Source organism: Apis florea, unplaced genomic scaffold (genome assembly GCF_048593485.1).
Source record: "Apis florea isolate Af1SG1 unplaced genomic scaffold, ASM4859348v1 contig_32_pilon, whole genome shotgun sequence".
Taxonomy (NCBI): Eukaryota; Metazoa; Arthropoda; class Insecta; order Hymenoptera; family Apidae; genus Apis; species Apis florea.
In genome coordinates, this window is record NW_028256733.1 from 666,818 (window position 1) to 692,633 (window position 25,816).

Below are 25,816 nucleotides of genomic sequence, written 5' to 3' on the forward strand. Positions count from 1 at the left end.
GTAAGGTCTTTGTGCATTTATGAGAAATTTAAATGTACAGAAATTTGTAAAAGATATATGCAAAAATATATAAAGTACATTATGATAGTAACAAGATGAAGTAAAATGTTTAAATTTCATATATTTAATTGAAACGATGAAAATATGCATTTGCATAAGAATTTGTAATTTAATATTATAACATAATTGAATAATTTTATAAATATCATTGTCAAATATCTAAAAATCTATATTTTTTGGAAAATTTAATGATTTATAATATAATCTTTTAAGATAAGGAATGGAACTATATATGGAACAGAATGGACTATATATAAGTGATCATATATAATAAATAATAAATTTGGAAACTGTGTGGAACACGTTACATAAATTTTTCATGGGAAAAATTTAAAATTTCAATGAAAATGTGCCTTTTAAAGGTTAATTTCATTATTCTACAAATCTTCATGCTTTATACTTTACTAGTAGATTGCAAATTAAAATTTTTATGAAGTAGAGATATAGCACGTACTATGCTTTGGATATTTCATGTCTTTTTGCATATCATACGCATTCTGTAGATTTTTCTATATTTAAATTTTCTATAAATGCATAAATATCTGTAGTCTGGAAAGAATTTTTGGACCAATTATTCAATATAAAACGCATAAAAATTTCGCACAAAAATAAAAAAAAAGGAGAATTATGGATATATATCTAATTCTACATACAGTTATCAGAATGCATACTCCATAGAAAGTAGAGAAATGCGAAATATCAGCGTAAAAGTGTTAAAGAATATATAGTTCAGCGAGAAGTTTAAAAAGCATCTATATTCAGATGGGCTAAACGATGAGTTTTCAACGTTCGAACGATTAAAAGGGAAAGCTGAACGATCAATAGGTAAAGGGAGAAGAAGTCGATGGTTAGCGCGCGCGACAACGTCGCAGTGAATATACGAATTGAAATTGAAACCGTTTTGTTCGAGGCTGTAAACTGGGAACACGTGGAATCTTATCGCATTAAACTCTTTGCATTCTCGATAAAATAGAATGGTGAGTTATAAACAGAATGGTCGATGTGAGATTATTCTCAGTGGACTTTCGAATTCGCGAAATTATACTATTCTTGCTCGATCGATAGTTAGTGGAATTGTGTGGGAACATTGGCAGAGAGAAATTTGCGTAATTTGATAATATTCATATGAATCTGATTTTGATTATTTTCCTTTCTTTTACAATTATTTTCTTTTAATTGATTACTTGATTATTGACAGGATTTTTTTAAAAAAAATGGTAACATGCTGCTGGTAAATTTTTGGGGAACAGTTGCTAATGAATTTCTATAGAATCGATTCCTAGTGAATTTTAACGAACTGTTGCCATTGAATTTTGAGAATATCAAGTGTCAGTGAATATTTAGAAAATTAAAATTTTATATTTGGAGAGAAAGAAAAACAATTTATTTTAAACTTTCAATATTTCTAATTAAATATAATAATAATAATAAAATGATCACATCATACAAAATCGATCAAATCATGATCGATGCATTTCCACGTCTCCATTACAAGGTTAGATTAAAAGCTGGTATACTAATTTCTATCCTCTGGGTAATTACAAGCAGTGAGCTATAGTACTACGTAATTAATGCTCATGTTAAACAAGATCACATTTTCCAATATTGACTGGATGATATATCTGGAATATATGTTCCCATCTCGCGACAAAATGATTTTCGACATTACGGTTTAGATGGCTAGTTCGTAAATAAAACAATTCATTTAAATAATTTAAATAAAAATTTAAAATTTTTGTATATAAAAAAAAAGAAAAAATAATTTATACAAAATTAAAAAGTTACGATTACAAACCATAAAACTTTTTTATGAAATCGAACATGATTCGTTCGTTTTGAGTAACAAAAAAGAGTGAAAAATAAACGTTGAAAAGGATCTATTCGCAACAGGGAAACGAGTTACGATCAACTGACTTGTGTCGTCGAATTAATCGGTAAACGAACGATAAAAGGCTTATCTAAAATTGCGAATGAAATCAGATTAACGAGCTCTGCGGGAGACATTGCGATCAGTCCGCAGTTAGATTAAATCGGCTAGACATCCATTACCGGCGCGTCACGAGAAAAGGGGTGAGAAACGGAAAGGAGAAGAGGAGACGATCCGTCTCGACGGCTTTAAGCGGATAGGAAGTTCGAAGCGGATAGACTTTGGGAGAAACTATGTAAGTATTTCTAATTTTAGAGATATTAAAATTATTTCTATCGAAAAATAATTTTTATATGTTTTTAGAAAGAAAGATAGATCGATTCGACGATTTTGTATCAACGAAAATTTTTAATAAAAATATTGATAAGAAATGTTCGATGGTTCAATAATTTTAACAGACTATTCGATTATTTTTCAAAATTTATTTTGTTTGAAATATATTTGTAGAAATATATTTTCTTTTATTATTTTTCAAAGATGAAAAATTTATTCATAAATTTTTTCGCTCAAGATATATGAATTTAAGTGAATATTTATTTTATTTTTTAAAGTGAAATATTTCGAAGAATAATCTGATTTAGATTTTATTTGTTAAGGTAAAATAAACGATAGTGCGTTGAGGATTTATAGTTTTTACGGAATTGTGGTATAACGTCATTTGATTATTTAATATTAATTCAGGAAAAAAGTAATAGATTTTATACAACGGTTTTCGATAGTGATTTACGAGAGATTTAAAGTTATAATAATAATAATAATCCTCGAAATATTATCACCTGTCTAAAAAACAAATATTTCCATAAATTCTTACAATTACATTTCCTATTTCTTCTCTTATTCTCATATTACATAAATTAAATTGCTCGTAAAATCATCAAGCATAAAGAAGTATCATCTCTCTTTAATTGAAACATCTATAAAATAAATCAACAAATTAATAATTTTCATCTGTAAACAATTCAAAAACAATTCTTTACAACTGAAATATCTATTAAAATTAGAGAAAACTTTAAAGCGTTTTAACTTCGAAAGTAGTGATTTCCAATCAACAAATGAAAGATCATCACAATCTTGACATTTGAAATGCACTTTCATTCTCAATATGATTTCCAATTCCGAAGATATCGTTGCGTAAAGAAAGGATTAATTTTTGATCATTTATTATCTCCATCCTTGTTTATTTAAACTCGCTTGCATTTTACTAACCTATTTCAAATTTTAGATTGACGACAGATGCGATTCCAGGAAGGTGCACGCATTTCTAGGAAAAAATAAATCACTAGATCGCTGATGACCCAATAATCTCTCTGCATCGTCTCAATCGCTATGGACATTTCAATTTCTTATATCTCAACAACCGATTGAGATATCGAGATGAAACAAAAAAAGACTTGAATGGCACGGTTTCCTCTATTTTCTCAGTAAGTTTTATGATCAAATTTTCAATCACTTTTCACGTAATTTTCATATGAAAATTTTCATTCATCTATGCATTGTTCAATAGGAATAGGATATCGTTAATGGATCATCGAGGGTGTGTCGGACATTTGCAAGAAGGACGACAAATGGCCGTGCGCGATGGATACGCGTGAGGACGCGATTAATCGATGTTAAGTGCGTTATAATGATATCGCCGTCAGGCAAATTCGAGCCTCGTAAAATAGCTTGTTGGAGATTCGTGGATTCTCCACGCGTATTCTGCCGAGGTCTCGACCAATAATTCAATGACGATTGATCCGTGCGTGCCATCGATGCCGTCAGAAAATCTAATACGCCAGTCAATCTTTCGCCTTCGGAGATTGATGAACCGGGATTTATCTTTGTTCTCTGAATTTCCGAATATATTATCTCCAAGCCTATTTACGCAATTATTCAGTAATAAAATTATCGACAAAAATAATAATAATTCGAGGTTTAAAACGCGTTTCAAAATATTCTAAAATCGAAATTCTCCTGACTATTTCATATGATAATGAGTTATTAATGGATATGCATTACATGCAAAATATCAAATATTCAATATTCTTTTAATTCCTTTTAATTATATCTTCTCAATCAATAATATTTTTTGTAATAAGAAAAGTTTTTTTTTAAAAATACAAAATCAAATGTGTTTAATTGGAATACTTTGCACGTATAACGAGAACATTGTATTTACACGTGATTGAACACGACGATTTCAAAAAAAAAAGAAGAGATAAAGAGAATGTTGTTAACGCGTGTTCTACACGAGCGTTACGATAATTTAGCTGAGTCTCTTTCGTCATCATGATAATCAAACAGGAGTGAACATGTCCCACTAATTAAATTGCCAACACGCGTAAGATGCACTTGGATATCGGTCATCGATTATCCGCGTACCGCGCAATTAATCTCGCACCATTATTAATTCCTTCGTAGCCAATGATCACCCTCCCCTCTTCTATGACACCTTGCATAACTTAATCTGACATGAATTCTATTTTTTAAAGGACCTTAAGAGGATCGGCTGGTAACCAGTATAATTTTTTCATATTTTAAGAAGAGTAAAATTGAATAAAGAAAAGATTCTTCGATGCTTTTCTTGGTACATACAAGAGATTCTGAATACATACTTGATGTTCTATGTTCTACAAAATAGCAGTCTTCTTTTGTGACAGGTTTTTAGTATTTTTCTTTATCAATTTCTTTAATCTCTAGTACATAATATCCTTTATAACAAAGCAATTTTTTTATACTACTTTATAACAAGATCCTTTTAGAAATTTTCTTCTAACATTTAAATATTTATATTTTTATATTTTCAGATTTTCCCTGAAAAAGTCTCGACATTTTCTCGCTCCTCTTTTGCTTCAAGCTCTCCTTTCTTTTTTTTTCTTTCCTCCCCTTCAATCTTCATCTTCCTCTCCCTTTAACCCCTTTTCTCGCCGCTTAAATGCAAGCATCGCGCGGCACGAGTCAAACAGACGCGTTTCACGCGTAATTTAACCCATGGCTCTGCGTGAAAACGAACACACAACCGTGTGTTTCCACGCCCTTTGTGCCCCCTCTTCTGCTCTGGACGTCGACGCGACTTTGACTCCACGGAGGCGGACACGTAGACATCCCCTTATCCCCTTTGGAGCCAACAAAGCCTCGAGATCCGTATGACTTGGGCCTGGATAATATACACGTATCCGAGGTCCTGATGGCTGCAGTCACGCTTCTCGAATAAAATATCATCCCGTCGAGACCGTTACTTTTCCACCTTTTCTCCTTGTGTCCTTCTACCATGTTTTATTTATAAAGACTGCGAGGATTTTTCTCGAGGATCGGGAAAACGCCGAATGGAACGAGACTTAAGCTTGATTTGCTGGGAATCGGGGGAATCTGGAACTGTGGAATTTTACGCTCGTGGATTTTTCCGTGGTAATGGAAGAATGATGGAGGAGCTTGTGTCCTAACCTCAAAATTTATAGTTTCGAAATTGGGAAAAATCGAAGTAATATCTGCTTATATTTGATATTTTGAGTCTTTTTTTTTTTTTAAATTAAAAGTAAAAGATATTTTGAAGAATGAATCAATATAAATGTATATTTTGTTTCAGAAATTCATTTTTCAATTTGAAAATAATAAGTTCAAATATATCGAACTATTATGATGATCAAAGGAAATAGAAGAAAGATGCAAACAATGGAACATACAGACGTATAAATTGCCGAAAGAAAGAAATCTTTTATTTTCTTCCTTTATTTCTCTTATATCGGGAAATTCTTTCCCTCGTGAAAAATTCACGAAATCGGCTGGAAATTTCAATCGACTGTTTCTCAATTCTTTAAGAAAAGCTTCGACAAAGAAAACATCTAAATTTATTGGAACAGGAACCGCTTAGAATCAAAATGAAACGGAATATTCGATTATCAAAAATCTCTGAAGAAAAGTAATCAGATATATTTCTCTACGAAGTTGATCTAAGTAAAAATTTCGCAAGAATTTCGAACGAATGTTCGACGAATGTATCGTTTCTATTAGGCAGATATAATTCATCTTCATTCAAGAGCTCCTTCCTTGATTCCAACGAGGTATCCGGGACAAATGTTTGCCATCAATCAAAGTGTATGTAACGATTAATCCATCACGTATATCATCGCACTGCGAGAATTGTCGGGAAGATTATAAGAGATTTCTATATCGTGGGACACACGCTCGAGACACAACTTGCGAAGATCAAATTACGCCATCATTCACGTATATCTCACGTTGTTTCTCGCGATGTCTCGCGATAAAATTGGAAAATTAGTCAATCTCGAAGAAGATTAAAAAGTTAAAAAAAAGATTGAGGAAATTTATTTTTGTATTTCTTAAAAATTTGATGTAGATGATTACAAATATTAAAAATTGCATTAAGAATATTAAAAAAGCGAGATAAAAATATTGAATAAAGCAGCTAGTGTTGCTCAAGCTACAGTCTTCAATATCTATAATTTCTTAGCAAGAAAATCGAAGATGAGTTACAGCAATTTTTAGGAAAATTTTTGACAAATAATTGGAAATAAATCGACGATATCTCTCGAGATAAAAATTTACTGTGTACGAACCAAAGAAGGAGATAGAGAAGGACGGAAGTTTGATCATGTCGCTTAATTAAAAATTAAGATCGTGTCACGAGTGAAAGGATATTCCTTTCGGAATACTTGGCGCGAGTTGCGAACTTTTTACGACTCATAAAAATGAAACTAAGTTTTATATCGAGGTGAAGGCGTGTCTTGGCCAACCTTCGTGACAAAAAAGAACACTTGAACATTCGTGGAAAAAAAAAATCGCAAATTCAAAGAAAAGAATAAGGATATCGTTATTTCATACTCGTTAAAATTAATTTCTCAAAACGATATTACTTACATGATGATTTCACAGAAAACAGATTCATTCGATATCATACCAAAAATGTATTGATAAATGCAAAAAATGCAATTGTAAAATAACGAAAAATCTAACGAAATTCAAAATATGTTACTTGCAAAAGAAAATTGAGAATTCAACTTGCTGTATGCTTCAAGAATAGAAAATCTTGGCAACAAAACATTAAACACGCCCAAAACGTTCAAACATCATATTTGATACGATGTATCAGCTGTTCCAATACTCGTATTACGTATTTCAAGAAGATTTTCCTCTTTAAAAAAGTAGAGCCACTTGAACCTTCTTTCCGCACAAAGTAACTCGTTTCGAGTTGTTGGCAAATTGAAATCGATCGAATCCTCCCCCTTTTCTCCCGGTATTCCTTTTTACACCACACTCTGATTCAATTTCGAGAACAGATGCAATCGCTTAGAAGAAGGGATGGGACTAGGGGATGGGGCTAAGAAACGGAGCAAAGAGTGGAAACTATTTTTCCGGGTGAACAACGAGCAGAGGTTCGACGCTCTCTGGTGTGTCAACTATTAACGCTCGATTAGAAACGTACCCTTCGTAAAATTATCCTTTCCGGCCTTGACTTTGGCGCACCGCCTCCGGACGAATGGCTTGGCTCTGGTGGATACTTCTCGCCCATTCTTTCTCGCATCCAGATACTACTTTTACTTCGTTCAAAGGTGCGTCACAAATCTTGGAAAAGAATCGTGAGAATCTGGTAATTCTATCTGTGGTTGGAAGTGAAAATGAGATGGAGAATATAATAGATTTTGTTATTTTAGATTTTCATCGTTGGAAAATTATTGAAATAGAAAGTTAAGTGATATCAGAATTATCATTTGGATACTGATGATATAAAGGAAAAAAGAAACTGATTTGGAACTGATAATTAGAAAGTGGATTCATGGATTAGCTTCAATAATCTTAATCTTTAGATCTAATGGATGATTTTGATCGAATTGGCCGAGTTAGAGGACGTGATTTTCGCTTTTAAATAGTATTCACAGGTAATCCCTGAGATCTTTAAATTCCAAATGTTTATCACACGTTTCAGTAAATTCGTTTTTTTTTTTCGTAGATTGATTGAAATGCTAAAGTGCTTATAAGAAGAAGAAATAACGAATCATCGTACTCAAAAGTGAAAAAGTAGAATATAACATAAAATATTTAAGTGAGAAAAGTTTTAAAACAGGATCATAGTAATTTCAACTAAAAATTGGAATAATTAGTTTTATTATATTCCATATTCATGAAGAAGAATCTATAGAAGGATTAAAACATGAAGATCATCGTTAAAGAAACGAATCTAATTTCTCATAAATCTATCACAAAAACCTCGTCAACAATTCATCCAAATTATTCTTCTTTCAAGTAAGAAAACCATTCCAATAATCAAACGCACTTTTCCATCAAAGCAAAGGCCACATGTCCATTGACCAATATCGAAATCTATCCCTAAATTCAACTAGGTTTCCAGGCCAGGCGTAATTCCGGCCTTCGGTATAATGAGAGTGGCCGTAATTTCGGAGGGTAAGCCGGCTTTCCATTTGCCAGGAACTCACTCTCTACCCACAATCTCCTTCGACCATGGTATCTCGCTGTCCGTTACGATTCAAAGAAAGGAACAGTGGATGGAACCGAACGCGAATGATATCCAGAGACTATCGAATGACCTTAATCCAATTTCGATTGGACCTTCAACTAAGGTCCACGAAATCGGCTGCTGTCTCGCGCAAGTGAATGAAATTTGAGATAATGTGGCTCTGCCTATAATGAAACATGATTGCAATTTTATCCCCTAGCTTTTCTATCTTCTAGTAAGTATATTCTATCCTTCTAACAATATATTAACAGGAATATTATACAGGAGTGGTATAGTATTGTAGTAGATCTCCATGCTTATTAAAAGAATCCTACAAATATATATTAATATATAAATATATTAACACTACTAGATAAATGTATGAATATATATTGATAATATGTAAAAATTGAAAAAAAAAACGAGTTGATCAAGCGAGATTTGAATCCGTATTTTTCAAATAATTCATAAGATAAACTTTATCCCTTATGATGCCTCTTAGCTTTCTTGCTCTTATTCGTTTTTATTTATAATTGGCATGGAGATTTCGATATTATAATACTATATGTTTTTAATATACAGTGTATCTACTTTTTTAGGTAAGGTATTTAGTATTATAATAAAAAACATATAGAATTGGGCACACAAAAATATTCTTTGAGACATATTTATTAAATTATAATCAAACTTAATAAAAAAAGTAGAATATTAATGTACAAATATCTAGAAGAATGCATACAATATGCAAAAAGGGCATAAATCATATACAAAACAAGCTATAAGATTATAATAATTAGAGGAACGGATCTTCATTTCAATTTCAGTTCAACTTTTTTCAATTCATGAAAATTTGAATTCACATAAATATCCGCAGTCCAGACGCTTCAATTTAAGTAATAAATATGTCGCTCACGTTTTCGAATATCGTTTTCCAATTCACCAAGAGCGGACAACTCCATGGACAGCTGCCCAGGATCCCTAAATCTTTAAAATGGTTCCAGGAACATCATCCTTCGCCTTCCTCCTCCGACATTACCATACTGGAACACACGCAAAAATTCTGACCTCGAGGCAGAAGAGGAACGCGTCAGACGTGAGAAACATCTCTCGAGGCCCCCTCGGGTGCTGGCACAAGAAGATATTATCGATAAAGGGAGTCTTTGGTGGCGCGTTTCCAATGTAAAAGCGGGCCGGGTCCGCTCGTGTTCGCGCATATAAACCTCGTGTACGTGTCGTCACAATATACACGATGGATCCATCGTCTCCTCACGTGTTCCTTTCCTAAGCAACAACCCCCTTAACCTACTTATCCGACAAGGGTGGATATGACTCGAGCCGATTTCAACAAAATTTGGCAAAGTGGTATTTCTCTAACATGATTGTAATTGGTAATTTAGATGATAAAACGTATATCGTTCACAAATATTTGAACACTTTACAGAATTGTTGTCAGTCTTAGAATCGATGCAATTATATGAAAAATAGTTGTACAACAATCTTTATGGGATTATTTTAAAAGTTGAAATCTTCTACTTTCACATTCGTAAATTAAATTTCTTTGAAAATTACTTTATTTACAAAAAGTTGAAAAAATTCAAAAGAACTCCTGATGGTTAAAAAAATTTTGCAGGTAATTAAAATTATAGATTTAAAAATTAAAGAATTCTCTTTACTTAATTTTAAGAAACCATTTGCAACATTTTATTAATCCAATAAAATAGAAAATTGGTGTCGCTCTGTAAAATGTTTCTTCAATGATCAATTTTATCAAATATTTAACTTCAAAAATAATAATTAGCAGCAAGATTAATCGTCGATCAATTCTCTCTATCTTCATGGATAAGTTCAACTGGATGATTAGCATAGATGTTTGAACAATCGTTGAACTTAGTTCAATAAAACGGGATTTAGGTATGGCCATCTTTGCGAACAGCGTTAAATGAAGCGATACCATTTAACGCCGCGTTTGCTACAGTACTGGGACAATTTTGGGTTAAATGATGGCCCGATGCGGCCGTCTAAATGTCCACTGCAATTTCTACTAATATCGTTCCGCTTGCGCTATTCGTAGCTGTGGTTTTATCAAGAAATATCAATCAGAAATCAAACGTTTCAATAAAATAAATAATACTGCATTTTAACCACAATCGTGCTTATTGGTTAGCTGCGATTCCTAAAAGAATTCGCTATACTTCATAGTAAATATTTTGTTTCGAATAATAATTATGAATAATTATTTTTTTGGAAAATATTTTTAAAATTAAACTTACAGGAAAATAACTTTTTATATAGAAAAGTTCAACAATTTTGTGAGATTGATTAATAATATTAGATTAATAATAGTTGAGAGTACAAGAGCTAAGTTGCCTGTTCAAATATATTCAAAATACATATTTATCCTCGATAAAATAGAATAACAGTCGGTGCTCTGAAACATTCGTATGATTATAATTAATAGAAAAAGAGAATTTTTTAAAGTAAGAGATGTAATATTTAGAATAAAATCATATATTATTATAAGAATAAAAATCGCACAAGAAATGATAAATAAATATCGTCTCGAGTTATAACATATAACTTATAATTTCAATCTCAATTTTTCGATGATTATTAAATAAAAAAAAAAATAAAAAATATGATTATATCATATGCCTTAATATTAGAACAATATACAAATCCAAAGTAACCAAAGAAATTGCATAAAGGTATATTTCCTTTAAGGTAAAGATAAATCCAGGGAGAGAGAAATTTTCCCGATCTCGTTTCGTTTTCCTGTACGTTGCCACCTAACACAGTTCAAACAAAGATACAATTGTCGAAGACCCACAGCCTTCTCACTCCACATACCACATCCTTCTTTACGGGCGTCTTTTCTACCTTCTGGCATTTTTCTTCCATCTCTTTTGTGGTCTAACAGATCTCTAATTGAAAAATACCTCTAGTCCCTTTGACTCTATCCTGTAGCCTTTCATTCGCGCCGAATGTGGTCACGAAACGACTCTCGAAGAAAGTATGCACGTAATATCCCGCCGCATTGGGATAAGGTTATGCGCGCGCAGCGGGGGTGGAGAGTGGGGAGAACAGGCTCGTAAACTCGAAGCCGTGTTGCTTGGCCTAATTAGGAGCCGTTGTATGCCTCAAAGCGACGATAGTGGGGAATGGAGGATGCACAAAGCCGACTAGGATGCACCTCGACAAAATGTCCCTAGGAGAAATTTCTCATTACGAGTCTGAAATCGCCTTCAACGCACATTTGTTATCGTACACGATCCCTCCTTTTTTTCTTTAACCTTTGTCCTATTTCGAATGGACTTCGTTAAAGTCACGATCAACACCTGGTTACTTTTCGATTATTATCTGCTATTGTAATAGATTTGTTTTTCGATTTATTTAGATTCTTTATAGAAGATACTTTGAAATCGTATAACTCAAGAAATATTAGAAATAATAAGAGAAATTTTTCTTAAAAATTTCTAGGAATTTCTAATACATTTGCAGTAATAATTCTAGTTGTGACTATATATATACAGTTTTTAAGCCGTATCGATTAAAAAAAAAATATATTCCAATGTACCAACAATGCGATCCAACATCTCGAATAAATTCCTCGGTAAAAAATTTAGAATAAAATCCCTAGTAAATATAACTTCTATTCACAAATCCCAGGCATCACAATAACAATACACCTATATTTTTACGTTTAGAGAAACTCGTTCTTTCATATCTCGTGCACAATATCTCATATACGCGAAATGTTCCATTATTATTTTCTTACATAATATTCGTATGGAAGATATTAAAGCACCGATATTCTATGCTTCTTTTATTGCACGACGTGATATTTGCGATTTGCATGGTATCTTTAAAATCCCTATACAAACATATCGAACAAAAAGACGCCAGAAAGTATCGTTTCCTATACAAATAACTCTCTCGATTTTCGAGATATAAAAGAAGATAGTAATTCAACATAGTGACATTATTACGGAGGCAAGAATGGAAACATTATCCTTGACCGCCATAAAAATCTGTAATATCCTCATCTCCTTACTGATTATATCGCCGAATATATATTCAAGCTGTCATTCGTAAATTAAAAGCGTAATACCAATTTAAGAAGTTCGATAATGCAGAAACGAGAGTTCCATGGAAACGGTAAGCCGATACCATATTGGAAAAGTCAATACTCAAGAAAAAGTATCTGAATTGTTCGATATCATTGAGACGGCTGCTCGACGAGAATAAATTACGTTGGTTGGTATTCCTTATCAAAAACCACTAAATCCTAACTAACTTCACTCGTGATATTTTCCAATCGTTTACATACGAGAACAATGATGCCAGGTTTGTAGATAAAGCGTTCACCTAACTAACGTTGCATCCGATTATTTTCAAGTTCCTCTTGAATTATTATCACGGGCACTCGATTTTTCTATTCTTATCCAAGTAAATTGGAAACATCGACTCTTCGTTCAAGGATTCAAAGAATTTTAATTTTACAATTGTTTTCTTTATTTGTTCTGGATTAAGTCTGATTTAATATTTATATATATATATTTTATTTTTGATTTGTTTTATTAATATTGAAATATTATATCAGAGTGTGACTTAAGAATTTTAGGAAAACTAGTGCTATTTTTCTCCATCTCTTTGGAATTTCTGTTATTCCATATTTTTAACCAACATTTGTAAAATAAGAGCAAAATTCTCAATTAAATAAACAAAAAATAAAATTATATGTAATAGAAGAACAAATTTTAATTAAAGCAGTAAAAATTGCATGTTTTGGAACAGCGTTAAGCAAATGACATCGCAATCTTCCAAAACTCTGGCGCATTATTTGAACGATCTAATTAAATAAAAACCGTGGAAAGACGATAGTAGAAAGTTCAATGTTTGGTAGATGTTAATTTCGCAAGAAACGAAAATTAGCCATTTCCTTTCCTAAATGTTTAATTTTATTCGAGTTAAACTTCTTTCGTATATGCTTAAATGCACTTTTTGTCTCATCGACTTTCTTCAGGATTTTTGGAAAATAAAATTTAATTAACCTTTAGAAGACTGGAAAGAATAGATCTAAATGTCAAGATAATGGAAAACAATTTATATATAAAAAGGCTCAATTGAATCTTTAATTTATTTTTAAAGTTATAGGCTATTTAAATTTGTATTACGAACACTTATATGTTAGCAACCAATGATATATATATATATATATATATATATATATATATATATATATATATATATATGATTAAATAAACAAAATGTAGCCAATTATTTTTTATAAATATATGAAAATCATAAAATAATTATATTTATTTCACATTTGGCAGATATTTAAATATATGGAAGAATATTACTTAATTTCATAATTTAGTGAAAAAATATAAAGTATATCAAAAATGATATTAAAAAGAAACAAATGAAATTTAAACTTAATGATTAAAATAAAATAACAAACAAATAAAAAAGTATAAATTGTACACTAGAAATAGGAATACCAGAAAAACGAATGCAATTTATTATTCACAGTTTTTAGTAAAAGTTTTATTAAAAGTAAAATATATCTTTTAGCAAGAATATATACATACTAAGTACACGTACAAGTTTTTGTAAATCTATTATTTACGATACTCTCATTTATGACATTCCATTTATTATATCCTTTGAAAGCTTAATAGTAATTCTCGAACAAATTTAATTCGAACTCGTAAAAATAATAAATAAATAAAACGTTTCATTGGGAAGAAAAGGTAGAAAAAGTTGAACAGGAGTTAGGCGAGGGAAGAAAAATGGATTTGCAGCTGCGAATCGTGGGATGGCTGATAGGGAAAGCGGGTTACACCACTTTTTACGGGGCTTTTCCATTTGCGGTGGTCGCGGTTGCGGGATCAGACCCCCCAGTGGGAACGTTGTATCGTCCGGTTAACTTCCCCTGAGCCAATTGGATATTCGAATACGGCCTGGTATTTACGATCCCCTAAAATCGAACCATGGCGTTATCACGAATCGCCTCGAGCTTTTAGGAGAGAATGGTATATAGTGATTGAAGATCTTGAGTAAGATTGTGCTGTGATTTGTTACTTGGTAGATATATAGGGTGTTGATATATTCGTGGAACTTTGGCTACTTTTGGGCTCAATTCTAGACGTCAAAGCGTATGTAATTTTTGTGTTTTGACATTTAGGATTAACATTCTAATAGAATATATTTTTTTAAAAGAATTTTAGTTTTTAATCCTTCAAATCTGTAGACTTGATTTTCCAAATTTATTTTGGCTTTTAGAATTTTTTAGAATTAATTTTTTAAAAGATTTGTTTTAGACTCTAAAAATGATCTTCTGAAATCCTGCAAATATATTAACATTTTATATAACTTGATAAGAAAAAAGTTCAAAATTATTAACCATAATTCTAAATCAAGTGGTTTTTTTTAAAACAAAATTGGTTAATTTGAAAATTGATTGATTATTTTAAAATCATTGTTTTTATGAATTTTTTTTTTCAATCATTTCTTCTGAATTTATTACTCAATGAAAAAGTTAACTGTATCATGTATAAGATTTGGCTTGGAACTAACTTTTGAAACTTGAAAGAGTTTCCTTTACTTAACCTTAACTACCACTTGGAGCGAACGAAGTGATCTTGAGTGGTCAATTGATTTCAGACATGGGCTCTTTATCCCAATTACACTTTCCGCAAGGCATTCCGAGAATTTTACTTCCTGAATTTTATTTTCTTTGATAAAGGTATATTATTCATTCATTACAATTTTGTGTTGTTCTTATGATTAATTTTTAAAGATAACTTGCACTACTTTGTCATTTTCTCAAATTTAAATTAATATAATTTTTCAACAACCTAAAACTAAGAAAAAAACAATTAAAATTAATAAATTGTGAATGTGAATTACTAATATCTGATGTAACCAAATATTTTTATAATTAACTTTATATTTTATTTTTCAAAAAAGAAAAGAATAAACTTGGATTTGGTCAGAAAATTGAAATGGTAATGCAAATTCGAAAAAGAAAAAAGTAGCAGAATTAAAATTTCATGAATTGAAAGTCTGACCTTTCAGAAAACAAGTATACCAAACGCGAAACAAAATAACGTATGTTTCTTAAGAAAAGAAATTACTCCAGGAATATGGAAACATTTGGTGTACACAGTATCCTAGAATGAGATTTGGTTTGTTGACAATTGAGAGAGAAAGAAAGACATAAATAGAGAGAGAGAGAGAGAGAGAGAGAGAGAGAGAGAGAGAGAGTGGAAAAAAGCAAGCAACTTTGACGCAAACAACTTTTTACCGGAATATCAAGGCGAAGAAGTAGTTCAAGATGAAAGCAAATGGAACAACCGCGGCCTCGCGGTTTCATATGAAACTTCTAGAGCAGCCAACTTTTCTCTGATCAATGGAAAAGAAAAGAAAAAATGATATATATCGTTTGAAGGATATGTATCATTAAATTAGAACAAGATTTCCTCTCGTTTCCGATAAATGGATGTATCTACATGTTTAAGTAAGAGGATATTTCGATCTGGAAAAGAAAAATTGTTTATTTAACGCAATTTATCTTTTAAATTTATTTGTGAATTAATAAAAGAATTATCAAAAATGATGAAATAAATAATGATATATTAATAAACAAATATAATAACATAACTTCAATCTTCATTTGATATACTTACAATTAGGATGGTATTTTTTTCACATAATTAAAACATCGAGATAAATAATAATATCGGGAACAATAATATCAAAATCTAAACAACAATAAATATAGTAACCTAACCTAAATTTTATTTCGATAAAAATATGTTACCAAGAATATCAAGCATCATTCATGCAAACAAAATATTTTGATTCATCCAATCTAAGACTTTTGTATAGCGTTATAGAAGATATCTGTTCCAGGAAGTTCCAGAAGCGAATAAGGAACGCCTATCACGCGGCATCAGCGTCGTCGAACTCGGATATTCAATAAGGAAGCCGTCGTGATTCGTAATGCCCCTCTCCTCGGCTGAACGTGTCGCGAATAACGTGCAGATGAAATATCCTCACAAGTTCTCTTCTAAATATGAATGTAAAGCCGAATGTAACTCGGAGTATCTCTCTCAGACGTCTTAAAAACTGAGAATCGAGTGAATACGACGGGTTTCCGTGGTATTCAGAATTTCATCTCGTTTCTCGCGAAATATCGTATCGAAAGGGATTCCTTTCATTTCAGAGGGAGTTGTAAATTTTCATGTACTAAAGAAAAGATGAATATTCTCTGGATAAAAGGAGGAATGTTTCGTTAATATTCTTTATCACAGTGAAAAGAGTGGAACGTTTCATGGACGATTAATTAATTTTCACTAATACCAATTAAAACGTGTATATCAAAGATATAAATGAAATACCTTTTCTCCAACGAAACAGTCTTTCTTGAGAACTGACTTTCTCCATTTATGTAAGGTAATGAACGATTCGAGGAAATGGAAGTACAACGAAGAAAATAATTTGATTACCTTGAATATCTCGTTTGGTTTTGGTTTAAAAAATTTGAAAGGAATCAAAATGATAATCTGATAAAATATATCGTTCTTTAAATTGAGGAAATTTCTATTAAATTTTAATCACTGTAATATCATTATAAATTATACTATATCTGCCAATTTAATATATTTCTTGCGCCTCGACATCCGTATTTCTACGCCAGAGACATCCTCTTCCTCGTTGCACGCGGAAGAGGAAACTGGAAAGTAAGCCTTCATCAGAGCCAAGGTTAATAAATAAACAGACGATGGAACGCGCAAAAAGAATGCACGATCAAAGATGATCGTCTGCAATCGGTATTCAGACATATTTGTGGAACTTCCGTCCTTTAATTCCGTTCTTAACTTCATCCTTAAATTATACGAATATTACTTTGTTCTCTCGATCAACGATTTTTCGAAGGCGATGTAATACTTCAAACTGGTAGAAAAACAATTGAATAAATTAAAAATTCTTTTCTCTTTTAATCTTTGTAATATATATCTTATTTATTGAAGCTACATCGATCACGATTGTATATATTGTTGCCAAATTCATGTTGCATACAACGTTGGAAAAGAAGATCTCATTTTTTGCAGTTATCGACATAACAGAAAATCGAAAGCCTACTAAGTAGAGAATATAGACGGCTGATTAATAATTTTATCGTTGTAGTGATATAAGATTATAAAATTGTATGTAAATTATTTTTCTGCAAGAAATGCAACAAATGACGGATTCAAATTTTTCAAGTGTTATGTTATTGAATAAGTGATAGATTTAGAATACAGTTGTGATAGATTTAGAATACAGTTGTGATAGGTTAGGTTGCTAACTAGCAATATTTAATGATTATCAATAAGAAATGAAAATGAAAAAGAAAAATAGGAATCTAATCATATGAAAATAATATGCAATCTTGTCTCATAGGATTCATTTATTTACATGTTTCAACTAATGATCGAACAGTAATCGAAAATAACAAATTTTCTTTTATGCGAAGAAAAATCTAGAAGAGAAAAATCAAAAAAAGATATAGTATAATCAATGATTTGGAATAATCAGTTTAATGAATAGATTATCTCTGAAGAGAAATAAAAAGAGAAAGATTGATTATGTTCATTGTGAAATTTGATGAAATGCTAGGTTAAAATTGAACGAGGCCAAAATAAAATCTTGTAAAAGGATTCGTCCAACTTTTCGCGGTCAATTGCGAGGAATTAGGGTGAACGAGTGGTGATATAGATATATGAGAGGAAATTTGAGCGGATTAGAGGAAATTAGGGGATCAAGAAGGAGAGAGGAAATTATATAGGCATGGTGAAGGATCTCGTGATCAATGCGAGTACAAAAGACGAGATATTCGGGGAATATTAAATTTGCCTGGTAAGAAGGTTGACATATTATACATTATGCTAGTAGAAGTGAAGCTTGATAAATTGTTGTTGAGAAACTCATCATTTATTATACTTTCAGCTATCTCTGTTCAGTAAAATAAATCTAATAATATAGAGAATGAAGCATATCAGGATTAAATAAATTTCTATTAAATAAATTTATTATTTCATGATACAATCTCTCTTTGGATCTATTATGTTTTGTATATTTATCTAATAATATTTAAATCATATACAGTAGTAGTAAGAATAACTATGATTTACGGTGTAAGTAATCTCTATCAATCATTTTTTTTAATACATTATGAAACTTATTAATATCTTTATTTTAACTTTTAGATTTTTTTTTAATTGGTCATCTTTTCTTGTATTCAACAAAATACAAAAACTTGATGTTCAAATTTCAACATGAAATTCCATTCCAAGTTTGAGATGTTATTCAACTTTTACCATAAAATGAATCTTTTATATTAAATTTCATTTAAATCTATTCACATTTCAATTCACGTTCAAACTCATCACTAGACAATTAGAATCTTGCCTTTTAGTTTATTCAATAATATCTGCATTTACGAACCTGCGAGATTAGTCGCGAAATTCCAAAAGGACCATCGGCAACCAAAGAGTTTCATCTCGCGTTCCTTCATGCCTGAGGCTCGCTCAAACGATCCTCTGGGTCTGGCTCGTGCTGATTCCCGAAATCAGGCATCGGTTGGACGCTCCTCCGTAATCCAAACGGCATTCACGTAACCACAATTTCCTCTGAAAATAGCAGACCGATTCCGCCTCTCTCTTCCCTTGCAAGATGTAATCCAAACCGTGGATTTTAGTTGGTGGATGCGTCAGAAATCTCGCGAAGCACGATAACACCGCATTTCTGTTCACTTAAGCGAATCATTTCTGCTTAGAGGAAGGCCAACGTTTCATCTTCAAGCAAGCGAAAATCGTGATCGATGTCTTCGAGATGAATTCATTTAATTGGATTAATTCGAATCTGGTGAGATGAAATTTTTTTTTTTTTCTTTTAAAAAGCCAATTGAAATGTTCAATTTTGTGTAAGATAATCGTGGTTTCGAGGCCCAGATTTGATTAAAAATAAGTTGTTTATTGGAAAGAAGATGAAATTAAGGAAGGATGATAAGAAAAACGTGAAATTTGAACAATAAAGTATAATTTGTTAAGAAAATTATATTAAAATATTAAAAATATATTACATTTTTTAATAAATAAAAATAACGTGGCATAATTTCTTAAAGAAACTTCAATAAAAATTTGAATTACTTTCCTACTTTTTATTTGAGTGAAAAATAATACGTTGTAGTAGGTATTAAAAAAAAAAAATAAGAGATACAATTATAACTTCCAAATATTAAATCAAAGAACCGTACTGCGAATTCCAAATTCACAATTCTTCGATTTTCTATCTTCTCTTCACTTTAAAAGATCTATCTCATAAACCAAGTATATATTTTCTCTTAACGATTTCAATCCACAGGATGAAGAAGTCTCAGAAGTCTCATTGTGATAAAGCTACCAGCAGCTTGAGATGCCAGATACTTGAAAACCAAGTTAAAGATTCAAATGTGAGTTGCGCTCAGTCAATTGGTAGATCGCAATAATCGGAATCGGCATTAGGATTCGACGGGCTAATAGCTCGGCTGCCGAGATACGAGCTGCAATACGGTTTATTGGCACAAGGGCGAAGCAGCACCGTTCATATCGAGTTTCTGCAACACCGGCGACGATATTTGTAGTCGAGTCAGCTGCGCCTCTCGAATAACTCCTGTCCCATGTGTTCCGCGCGCGAACACGCGCGCCAGCTATGCACGATGACCAACGTGCAATCATTTTAATAGAACTGATACGCGTGATCGATGATCAAGATATGACGAGTGTCATGGGAATCGAGTTTCGATTGGAACATTAAATATTGATGTGTCCAATATTTTGAGAGGAAGAAAATAAGGTAATTAAAATCCAAAAAAAGAAAAGCGAAGTGAGATCATTATGATGAGAGTTGAAAATGGATTTTTTTAAAATTTAACAATTGTAAGAAAATATTAATAAAAAAGATAAACTTAAAATAATCAAAATTATACCAAGCTAGACATTGAAAAAAATTTTTTTTTTCTTTTTCAGTATTTAAAGATTTCTTCAAAGCCCTCGTCAACGCAAATACAATTCAACTTATTATAATTCATCGTCTCTAAATTAATTTTCTCTAAAATTTAACTTCACTTTCGATTTCCAATCGAAATCAAGAATTCGTTATCTCAGCAAACTATTTCTTTTGTCATTCTCTTTGTCGACATCTGTTCAAGAAAATCTCGTATCTTGGAACGTGTTTTTCGCCTAACCACAGGTAGATTAGATATCGGTTCGTACGAGGCTGTTGAACTGCAACTCGCGTTCTCCACTGTCTCTACTGTATTATGCAAATGCACGTAGCAACGTTGCAGCCAGGCAAGTGGTTAATAATACATCTGTGAGTAATAGGCCACGCTAGTTTCCGTTTACCTGGTTGGCCAAGATTAAGGGCTTTGAGTCGAGGACACGCTCGATAGATTCGGGGGCTTTCTTCGAGAGGAAGTCGCCGAGAGGGCCGCCCCTTCGCGTTGCCAGTTTGATTATGGATCATGATTGAAATCGAATCGAGATTGCGACTACAAATTTACAAGTTCACACCGGGTAATTTGGATAACGAGGCTCAAGTTGAATTGGATTCATATCACGGAGGAATTTGAAGTTGTTAAGTTCGCTGTTTTTGTACGAATCAATTTTCTTTAGGAAAAAGTTAAAAGTAAGAAAAATTAAATCTGCGGCAAGGTGTTTACGATTCTTAAAAGAGTTTATTGTTCAAAGATTTTATGGGAGAATTTATACTTGAAATTTAATGCTCCTTACTAACGAGTGATTCTAATAATGTTTCCTTTTATTACTTCCGCGCGCTATTTTTAAGCATGCGCTCAGATCTTGGATAGTAAACCACTTCCTCCGGCCCATATCTCTACTCCAATAACCGTAAATTTTGATTTTCTTTACGTGACAGATACTTCACTAGACTATTCTCTCACGTGGAAAATCATCCGTTTTGCAAGTTTGTCGCGTCCACGAGATCCAAATAATAAAATCTCTTGAAAACACCAACTTAAACCATAATTTTTCTTGTATTTAAAAAATTGACATCAAAACAGTTAAGAAAATTCAACGAAATGGAATCTATTCTGGTTACAATTGAATAATAAAACTCAAAAATAATCTTCGAAATTTCCTTTATCAACTATTATTTTTTAGGTGGCTCGAGAGTTAAAAAAAATTCAGGAAAATATTCCATAGAGAGGGAAAAGTAAATAAGAAACTGCTCGGAATACGTCAAACAAAATACAGCATCCCAGTGGCATGATATAAAATTTCCAACGTGGCCAGGATTGATGATCCGGCAATATGTCTCTCGTGAAACACGAGGCACCGTGTTCCACGAGCTACGTTTCCAGAGTAAGTGGTCGAGATGAAAGCTGGGCAAAGGCGTCAGGTGCGATCAACCGTTTTCAATAAGTTATACCCGACCGTCCACTCCCCATCGATCCTCGAGATCACCGTGTCAGCACGAGGATTTTTGCGTGCTGGATTTTGCCACGATATATCTTGTACCTGTGTAAGTTTCGAATTTTAACGCTAGAATTACGAATCTATAATATCTAATATATGGTAATATATCTAGGTATATATTGTAGATAAGATATAGATAATTAAGATTAAAATAAAATTAAGTGTCAATATATTTGTAGAAAATTCTCTTTGAAGGATCTATTTCAGAGATTAAAAAAAGAAATAAGAAAAGAGACTTATTTATTAAGTTATAAGTATATATTTAACTTTTATGTTTGTATTAGAATTGACTCTCCAAAAGTGTCTTCTAAATACATTAACATATGTAATTTTATATTTCTGTCTTGTTAAAAACCAATATTGATTTTATTGAAAGTATTTACACAATTTCAATAATTGCAAAAAGACAAAATCTGAAATCAATTTGATTCGATTCGATTGGTTTGATAATTCTGGTGTTAAATATAAAGTTCATATAGATCTATATCAAATTTCTAATTTTAAGAATTTTTTTTGATAATTTTATGATTTTAGGTTTGGATTGGATTTAATATTGGAAATGCTTCTGAGAATTTTGTCGATGCCTTTGATGTTAAATCAGTGTGAAATTATTAAGAATTTTTTATAGCTTTGATATTGGGGAATTTCTGAAAAGTGAAAATTTTCTAAAAATTGGAAGATTCGATTTAATTTTGGAATGTACTCGAACATTTCGGAAAATATTTTCAATAATTCTAAAAATTGAGGTTTGAAATTTATATTATTTCTTATCAATAGTCTCTGAAAATCGAATCGATTGACAATCCTCTGGAATTATTTTTGAATCTATTAGAAATTTATTTTTAGGTTTTTTCTATCTATGGAAAAATTTCTTTAATTTTTATTCCGCTAATCTTATCAAAATCTATGACTAGCCATGCGTGAACAAATGTCGTAAACATAGAAAACACTGTTGGTACGCGTTAGCCGATTCTATCATCAACAGCGATGAATCAATATTTCATATCGATAACTGTAACGATACTTTGTGGATGGCCTTACTGTAAAATTCGAAAGCAATTTAATAGCAATTAAAACAAACAAGGAATGAACGGTTGAATAATTTAACGAGTGATAAAACGTTTGTTAAGGCCAATTATCGATGTATATTAACACATACCGATAATCGTGCAACAAATCAATGAATAGATTAACAGGAAGCCATTGACAACAAAGTTCTTTTCTTTTGACAAACAATGATCTCACTTTGCTATCGCTCGAAGAAATTCAATAGATGACTTCACCTAAACGATAATATTGTAATATGAAGCATAAGTAGAAACAATGATAATTGATAGATTGTTTAGAAGTTACGAATGTTTAGAAGTTAGTACTAAAATTAAAATTTAAATGATATTAAGAATTTTGAACGTATAAGAACTATTTGAGCAATTTGACTGATTAGATATAGATAAAAACAATATAAAGTATGACAATGGATACAGCTTAAAAATTATTGAAGTCAAAGTTAAATAATATCAAAATTCTTTATATATAAGTAATTTGATTAATTGAATATTAATACAATAATACAAGTTATATTTTTTGAAAACTTGATAAATCAATATGTTGATAGAAGCTACAACAATCTTTGAGATATTAAAAAAGAGTATAACTCAAAAGAAAGTTGAGAGACCCTGATCTCTCAACTCTGATCCAAGAGTAAAGTCAGTAGAGTCAATTTCGAAACAATATCTTTTGTTTCGAAGAAATCTGGCATCAAGCACGAAGACAAACCTAAATTTCACCATTGCTAACTCGAACAAACGGCAACATACGTTAATATACTGAGGACACAAAGCGATATCAAAGTCCGAAAGCCGAGAACATTGCTGTACCACAAAGTAGAATCTTCTGACTTGTCAACTACAGATTGAGGTTAGGTTTACCTTTGAAGAATTTATACCAAAAATAGATTCAACTTAAAAAAGGAATTAAAAAACGAAACATCGAATGGATATTTCGATTCAAAAGTTGGGATTATTGATCGATCCTGGAATAAATTTTAAAGAATTCAAAGTATTCATAATCCATTTTTCAAAGAAAAATTTTCATTGTCTAAGAGATTGCAAAAATTTTTATTCAACTATTTTTAAATTTTCTGTGTAATAATTTTCTTTTATGAAAGAATCCTCATATATTTTTGAACACTTGTACATTAATTTTCGATCATAATAACAAAATTTTATACAAAGAGTAAAGAATATGGAAGACAGAAAATAATAATGCACGGTCGAAACTTTTGAACAGTACTGTACGTACATTCCCGGTTGACTTCTAAAGGACTGGCATACAATCGCTGGAAGTGGATACTGTATTCAACCAGACGGCTGTCATCCAGCTGTACCCTGGCGATTAGGTAATATCCCCAAGCGATTGCAAACTGATCGGTTTACTGTTAGACATTAAACAAAATAGATATATTCTAGATCTGGGTGTGTTAGATACAAATACTGAAAGCACTATAATGCGAAAGTCGATCAATAGTCATTAAGCTGTATCTCGACACCTGTTCAATGACATTTTGAAAATCTTTTATTCATCGTGTTTTTTTTTCAAATCCAAATTAAAATATGAAGAATTTCTGAATATAACTTTATATATACTTGAATTTAATATGACTTGAATTTAAAAATTGCGATCTGAAGAATATCTAGGATTTTTGGGAATCACTATGAAATTCGAAACTCACTTTTAAAAATCCTTTAAAAAATTATTACTATGAAATAATTTTTACTATTTTCAATCCTAATCAAATTTAAAATTGAAATTCAAAACTTTTGTTGCAGCTCCAAACACAAGAATTATTCTCCATCATTTTTATGAAGTGAAAAATCAAAATCCCTAAGGAATTTCTAGATAAATCTTTCCAAACAAACAACTTACGATCTTTGAATCACACAACTTTTGAAGGTTACTGTACATACATATAGATATGCAAAATTTAAAGCTCAAGAGTTATACGGTTCCACGATTCCACCCACGTCAAGGATCATTTCCAAGTATCACCCTCCATCGCCCACGCAGCAAACTAAAATCCCTAAACGAGAAGTTGTACGAATCTTCCTAAACCGGAAGTGACAACCACCGTCCAAACGTTCCATCACGTTGCACTGAAACGAGTGGTTAGTTAACCTTGACGATGAGACCTTTGATTACAGTCAAACACTGCTGCCTACGTGTTCATTACAAGATTCGATTTCACAATGTTAAGATCAGTACTAACAACGAAGCATTTCGATACAAATTTTTATCCTAATTCCGAAATTTTCGAAGAGATTTCGATTTTATGATTTTTCCGCTACTCTTACAATTTTCCTTACTTAATTTCGTAATATCAATACAACAAAATTTCAAGATATAAAAAATTAAAGACTATTAGAGAATTAATATTCTCAATCATATCTCGTTTATATTTTCACTTTTTATTCATACGTTATTTACACATATCATATACTACTATATGTTACCAAAATATTTCTGCTGAATGCAAAAAAAGGAATAAAAGAGACCAGAAAAAAATATTTCCTTTCTCAAGATAATGCACTTTTCCAAAATAAGAAGAATGAATAAATTACACGGAAATTACGTGGAAATTAAGAAGAAACTCTGGGCCTCGAGAACGCGATTTCCTCTCGATTTTTCACCGTTTGGCCGGCAAAACGTAACACACGTTCACGCGTCGATGGCCAGGTGTGCCGTGGCTCGCGGAGCTTCACCGACTGAGAAGGCTACGATGTGTTCCCTTCCTTCGTGAATCGCATGGCCCCTTCCTTCGAACGCCTTTCTACGCCTTCATTTTCCACCGCG

The 25,816-nt window shown here is 31.7% G+C and overlaps 1 protein-coding gene and 3 long non-coding RNA genes across 18 annotated transcripts in view; 3 read left to right on the forward strand and 1 right to left on the reverse strand.

The window, feature by feature from the left end:
* Positions 1 to 25,816, reverse strand: part of Btk29A (tyrosine-protein kinase Btk29A) — a 141,515-nt gene that overhangs the window by 60,984 nt on the left and 54,715 nt on the right. The window contains exons 1-2 of one of the 8 annotated variants that reach the window (XM_012492474.3): positions 25,654 to 25,792; positions 18,936 to 19,352 (exon numbers count right to left, since the gene is read on the reverse strand). The exons of 2 other annotated variants lie outside the window; for them this stretch is intronic. In XM_012492474.3, the coding sequence (XP_012347928.1) occupies positions 18,936 to 19,005 (70 nt within the window). In that variant the 5' untranslated portion in view covers positions 19,006 to 19,352; positions 25,654 to 25,792. Of the gene's footprint in view, positions 1 to 9,351; positions 9,479 to 18,935; positions 19,502 to 25,476; positions 25,793 to 25,816 lie in introns of those variants that run through there. 5 more of the 8 variants (XM_086911468.1, XM_086911470.1, XM_086911471.1 and 2 more) reach the window with 5 other exon arrangements.
* Positions 686 to 12,011, forward strand: LOC116415160 (uncharacterized). 7 transcript variants are annotated; one of them, XR_015293111.1, is made up of 9 exons: positions 686 to 2,222; positions 3,210 to 3,408; positions 3,492 to 4,626; positions 4,774 to 5,447; positions 5,553 to 7,574; positions 7,639 to 7,863; positions 7,935 to 8,227; positions 8,326 to 9,800; positions 9,880 to 12,011. It is a non-coding gene; the product is annotated as an uncharacterized LOC116415160 (long non-coding RNA). The 7 variants fall into 7 exon arrangements; XR_015293112.1 differs by having other exon boundaries at positions 687 to 2,222; positions 8,326 to 8,673; positions 9,440 to 12,011; XR_015293109.1 differs by having other exon boundaries at positions 688 to 2,222; positions 3,492 to 3,601; positions 4,459 to 4,626; positions 8,326 to 12,011.
* LOC105736701 (uncharacterized) lies at positions 17,552 to 18,533 on the forward strand. Its single transcript, XR_001112796.3, has 2 exons — positions 17,552 to 18,347; positions 18,438 to 18,533. It is a non-coding gene; the product is annotated as an uncharacterized LOC105736701 (long non-coding RNA).
* On the forward strand, positions 19,519 to 22,641 carry LOC147657100 (uncharacterized). Of its 2 annotated transcripts, none has more exons than XR_015293104.1 (3): positions 19,519 to 20,324; positions 21,653 to 22,013; positions 22,502 to 22,641. It is a non-coding gene; the product is annotated as an uncharacterized LOC147657100 (long non-coding RNA). The 2 variants fall into 2 exon arrangements; XR_015293105.1 differs by lacking the exon at positions 19,519 to 20,324 and adding an exon at positions 20,778 to 21,158.